The sequence below is a fragment of the Sciurus carolinensis genome, chromosome 2 (genome assembly GCF_902686445.1).
Source record: "Sciurus carolinensis chromosome 2, mSciCar1.2, whole genome shotgun sequence".
Classification (NCBI taxonomy): Eukaryota; Metazoa; Chordata; class Mammalia; order Rodentia; family Sciuridae; genus Sciurus; species Sciurus carolinensis.
The window spans coordinates 153,505,917-153,511,916 of NC_062214.1; the positions used below are offsets into that span (position 1 = coordinate 153,505,917).

The following is a 6,000-nucleotide window of genomic DNA, read 5'->3' on the forward strand; positions in this document are numbered from 1 at the left end:
GGTGTTTTAAGGGTATTAAAATTTATGTACCGTCCTCTAGTTTTAAGGAGTTATTTTTAAAAAACATAAAATTCAATATTCAGTTCCTATGGATCATTTATAGTGTTTGAAATACTGAGTAAACTTGCTAACAGATTTAACTAAGACCCAATTCTCTTTAATAAAATTTTACTGTTTTAGTGTTTCTTCCACCCTATCCTCAAAGATTTTTAAATTTTTCTTATGATCTTAATATATTTCACCATGAATGCAGGAAGGGTGCATTATGTAGACATTTAATTTCCATGAATTCATTCCATAAAACTCTCGAAGGGGAAAGCAGAGGATTTCAACAGCATGATGCTACTCCACTGAATAAGCATAGGCATTCCCCAGGGAGCTTAGCTAAGCCCAAGTATGAGAAGGGAGCTGTCCAGTTAGTCTCACAAGCTTCTCTCCCTCAGTGCATTCTGCCAAACTCTGATCCTAGTGTTTAAAGTGTGTATGTGTATGTATATCACAAAGTCCCTAATGTAAGCCAATTTCTTCATCTGATGCTCAACTAAAGAAACTTATTTTTGGAGTTCCTGAAGGAACAATTAGATATTTTGCACTCCTATGAGAGGCAAAGAATATACAACACACTTAACAATCACTTTAAGGAATCTTAATGGTAATTTGATTAAAATTTCTTTTTTAGGTCATGTGTGCTAACCTCACAGTCTAATTTGATCTTAACATGGAACTCCAACACATTTTATTTCCTTTTTATATGGTGAGGATACAACATACTTTAAAGCAGGGATGAATTCTTTCTAAGGTCACACTGAGAAACAAAATCCTCAACTTTTCTAAATCAACTCCTTATATTTCTTTTTAGTTATTCCTGAGTCCCCTAAATTGCATTTTCCCTCTGTTCTATTCGACCTGATCTAACCCAACTTCAACCTTCCTCCTACTCATAGAATCAGGGCTACAAGAAATTCAGAGGTCATCTAGTCAATTTCTCTCAGGTTCAACTACTGAATGGTTAGACTTCCCTTCAGTACACACATTACTATAAATCCCTTACTCTTCATTTAGAATCAATTTTTATAGAAAAAATTATAGAAATTTAATTGCATATACAAGTTTTTAGAAAATAATTTTATAAAGTGATATAAAAACTCAGAGAACAAATCCAGTGAATATCAAAACTAAGCATCTCTGTGGGAGTTAGAACTGTCAATGCTACTTAAGTTCTGTGTAGAACTGGCTTTCTTTAATACTTCTCAATAACTTCCAGAGGATTCCCATAACACTGAGCCCTTTCCTTACAAAATTTATTTTTCAATACAATTAATTTATAATTTTCTTTGATTTTTATTTTCATAATTCTTATCCGTAATGGTTTTTCTTTTAAAAACATTATGTTTGAAATCTGTTCAACAAAAACTGCAGTGAGATTTAAAACTTCTATTTAAAGCTCCCAATATGGATTTTAAAAAAATAGATGAAAACAACAACCTTTCATTTTCAGGATCAGGTATGAGGCAGTGAGGAGATGAATGATAAAATCTTTTGTCTAAAACTAGCCTAGACAGTCACAAATGAAAGTTTCTCTTGCATCAGATATAATTCCCTAAAGATCACTTATTTGTAGAATATGCACACTCTTTTAATTGTCTTTTAAAAGGTCAATGCAAAATGACAAATGAGTTCACACTAAGAATTAAAAGGGAACACTCAGATCTTTGAACTAGTATAAACTAAGAATCATATTTTAATGATCTTAACCTGAAATGCAAAAGTTCTTTGTAAAATTTTAACTAAATACAAAGATATTACTGACACATACTAAGGAAGCATTATTTAAATGTTTTTGTCTTAAATAAAATGTTCCAGTCTGGGATGAACACTGTAGCCTCACAATAAAACTGAAACTCAAGGGCTAAACTGTATAGTTGTATCATAATCATTTTGGGAAAAGTTTTCAATTAGCAATAATCGCGCCTCGGATAAACCTCATTGGCTACGATACTGCCACTGCGCAAAGCTGTCATAATCATTTTGATCACAGACATCTTTGAGAATCGAATGAAAGCAAAGTAGCCTCTTCCTACAAACTTCCACATGTGCACACAAAATTTTAATATCATGTTGAAGGGAGGGGTCATCCTGAGATCTAGCAACTCCAGGGAATTGCTACTACTGAACATTATACAGGAAGATAACCTAATACATAAAGTTTTTGGTATTCATACACCCTCTAATGAGACTGAGAAGGGTACCAGACAGGCAGCTGGAGCCTAAAGATGCAGGTGAACACTGCCTCCCATACCTTCAGTCATTAACTGCTCCATGGCCATAGTGGCCTGATTTCAATAATTGTCCATCACTGCTTTGTAATTCTGAGATACCAAACCCTGTGCCATTTCATTCTTACCATGATCTCAACCCCCTCATCTATCCTCTGCAAGCTGCTTTGATCTACTTTAGCCACTATTGACAAGAAGACATCCAGTCTGCCCTTTAATACCATCAAGTGATACAACTCAGGACTTCCCAGGGCAGGCCATTCCAGTTTTAGACAAACCTGAAAAACTACAAAATTCTTTTCTAATTTGACTAGCCTGGTTTTTGGATATTTTCAAAGCTGTCTTACCTAAATTTCTCCTCTACTTCTTGCCAACAGGTAACAAAATAGTTTTTTTAAAAAGTACCCAATCCTAAAAATAAGGGGAAAAATACATTTAGCTTATTTTTACCCACAGAAAAGTCAGATTTATGCTGAAAAGGCAAGCACTTTCTATTTGGAACTTAGACACAGAAGGGATCAGAACTGGTTCAATTCAAGAACGATGCAGTTTTAATATGCATAGCACTTCCTATCTTGTTAGGCTTCTTTTCTCTGAATAAAAAAATTAAAATGCAATCACTGAATTATAATTATAGTCACTTAAAATTAACATCAATTCTATCTACAAATGGTGTATTCTCTATATTTCTATTTATGACTGTGATTTCATAATAAATAGTTAAATCAATGCAATATAAATATAGTAGAAACCATTATTTATTCATTATAGCCTGGCTTTTGAGAATTTTAAGTTGTCTCATTCACTTTCAATACCTCTTTTTGTTGCAATATGAAAAAAATTTATTGAAATCAATGCATTGATAAGCATTAGCAAACATAAGCAATCATAAGGCAACTTAGCAAACATAAGGCAATCTCTGAGACAAAAGCTTGTTTTCTTTGGAGAACAAAGGACATGTAAGCAATTATACTTATTTTCAGCCTTAAGTAATTTCACACCAATGGTTGAACAAAAAAGGTTCAAAAATATTTTGTGAACAGTGATTGATCTATTCAAACCAGATAAAAAACTGTTAACAGACAGTTAAATGGGTAAATTAGCAAAAATCTAATTTTTAAAGAGTTATCTAGGAGCTCTCTCTTTCCTGGGCTACATCTCAGGGACACAAACAATGCATAGTTCTAAGGAGGAGTCTACTCTGTAAGGAGCTTTCAGTTGGTTCTTCAATAACTAAACCTCCTGCAGGGGTACAAAGCAGGTCCATCTAAATGAATTCCACCTTATTTTGCAAATTGTATTAGACTGCTATTTCAGTAAGTTTACATCTAAGTATACAATATTCTCTTGGTAAGAAAAACATTTCTGCTAAAAACTGCTTCTCTGCTTTTCTAGAGTGACTTGTAGAATATGGTGTTTAAAAAAAGCAAAACAAAACAAAAAGCTCCAGCCTAAAAAAGACAATACCACATACACCACTTTATCACAACTGCATTATATATACAGAAGGTCTTTTATAAGCTCAGGAAGGCAGTCCTCTTAAGCATTTAAGATAAAATTATCTATCTCATCTATTTAGTTGAGTCTTCCAGCTGAAAATAGTTTCATCACAAACAAAATGTACAGTGCAAAATTTTCTCTTATTGTAAGGTAGCCCATTATTTAAAACTGAGTTAGAATCAATCCAGTATATATTTGTTCTCACGAAAATACTACCAACCTCAAATCAATTTAATAAAATTTGCTGTCTAACATACAGTTCTTTCACTGGTTTGCTACTAATACAAAACTGAATGCTCGAAATAGCTTACTTGGAGCACAGACTAGATACCAAGTCTGTGAAACACTGCCCCACCCCTATGTAAGAGTGGATGACTGGAACATTTTAATGCACTCCATCACGTAGTAGTTCAAATACAGAAACTTCATACTGACCACAGAAGTTCCACATTTTCCAATACTTTTCTTAAATGGATTGTGCATTATCCTCAATACCAAAGTCACCAACATTCAGGTACACTGAAGAAATGGATAATATCAACCTCCCAACATTCACCTGCATACTCTTCTCATTACTTTCAACATGAAGTCGGCAAAGGTAAAGAATTAAGAGTTCCCTTGCCTCCCGTTACTACGCAATTAAGCCTATAGAACTGGGAGGCTCAAAATGCTACCTTATGAAAATTCAGAGAAACAAAACTAAACAAGATGCAAAGGGAAACAGGTCTATTTGCTTAAATACGGACAGATTTTCACATTTAAAGAAAAAAAAGAAAACATTTTCGGGATGCCAAGGTTTCCAAAACCCTCCCCTCCCCCCGTCTTACATCTCTACCCCTCCCCCCCAATTCTGGGAAGTCGTTACTTTGACGCTGTTGGGACACGCTACTCACCGAGTTTTTCCACCAACTTAAGCATCACCCCTCCGATGTGCACCTCCCCGGTCACTCTCAGGGTGACATCGCGGTTCAGATCTGTCACATGGACACTCAGTTCCCACGTCCCATCCGCGTAGCAGCCATCTGGCATCCTTATCCCGTCCAGAGCCATGGCTCCTTCCTGCGAGCGCAGAGGAAATGGCTCTCGTAAGCGTCACTCCCCCAGAGGAAGACAAATCCCACTGAACTGGAGGAGTCGGCCGCAGGGTAGGAGAACGTGGAAGACACGGGGGTTTTCGCGCAAACTCGGGAAGCGACGGCAGCGGGGCCAGGCTGTCGGCGGCACTCCGCGCCCGCGCCCCTGCCCCTGCCCCGCTCGGCCCTCGGCGGCCCCGGCGCCGCCCGCCCGCCCCACACGGCTCCCGCCTAGCGGACCGCAGCGGCTTCACCTGCCGCCGGCCGGCCTGAGCACCTCGGCCGGGGGAGACGCCGCCTGGGGCTCCGCACTCCTCCTCCCCACCCGCGCTCCCTCGGATCCCAGCCGAGCCGGACCCTCACCGCGCGATCCTCGCGCTCCCCGGCCTCGGCTGGCGCGGCAACAGGCGCGGGGGCGGCAGCTAGCGGGGTGGCGGCGTCCGCGTCGCTCCTCAGCCGGCGAAGCGCTGCCTCCCGACCCGAGCGGCTAATGGAGTCCCGTCGTGGCGGCCCCTCGCCTGGCTCCCCGCGCTCCACCCCTCTCTCCCCGCCCCCCAGCCCGAGTCCAGCAGGGGCTGGGCGCGCCTGTCCCTCCTCCTCTGCTGCGCAGAGCCGCCCAGAGCCGCTCGCCGGACTCGCGCCCTCCGCCGCCCTCCCTGCGGTCGCGCTTCAGGAGGGGGCTGCGCGGACTCCCGGGCCGGGCGGGGCAGCGACGCGCCCCGCGGGGTGGGAGCTGCGCGGGGGAGGCGGGGGCGCCGGCGGCGGCCGAGGCAATCTCAGCCCAGAGGAGTGCTGCCCTTTTATGGAAATGAAGGACCCAGCGCAGGGACGGAATCCAACATCCGGGCTCTCGGCTGCGGGACCTGAGGAGGGGGAGCGAGGGGAGTGCCGGCGGCCTGCTCCCGGGCGCTGGTGGGCGGCGAGCGCGCCTTTCCGCGCACGGGGCGCGGGGGCCCGCGGCAGTGTGTCTCTACTTCCAGCAGGAGAAGGGGGCTTGTCCGTGAGAAATAGCCACTGGAAATTCCCAGGGCAAGGTCGTTTTCGGGGAACAAAGTCCTCCCGCCCCTTCCCCATGCCTGGAGCGAGTCCAAGAGTCCCGGGGCAGCGAGAGGTGCCGCACCCCGGGAGTCGGAGAGAGGAGTCTGGGATAT

General features: G+C 42.5%; 1 protein-coding gene and 1 non-coding gene across 2 annotated transcripts in view; both read right to left on the reverse strand.

The window, feature by feature from the left end:
- Nucleotides 1–5,624, reverse strand: part of Fermt2 (FERM domain containing kindlin 2) — an 85,878-nt gene extending 80,254 nt beyond the window's left edge. Inside the window, 2 exon segments of the mRNA XM_047538856.1 lie at nucleotides 4,670–4,835; nucleotides 5,213–5,624. Of these exon segments, the coding sequence (XP_047394812.1) occupies nucleotides 4,670–4,826 (157 nt within the window). The 5' untranslated portion in view covers nucleotides 4,827–4,835; nucleotides 5,213–5,624.
- LOC124978568 (U4 spliceosomal RNA) lies at nucleotides 1,876–2,016 on the reverse strand. The gene has a single exon (XR_007107538.1). It is a non-coding gene; the product is annotated as a U4 spliceosomal RNA (small nuclear RNA).
- Nucleotides 5,625–6,000: the final 376 nt, after the last annotated feature.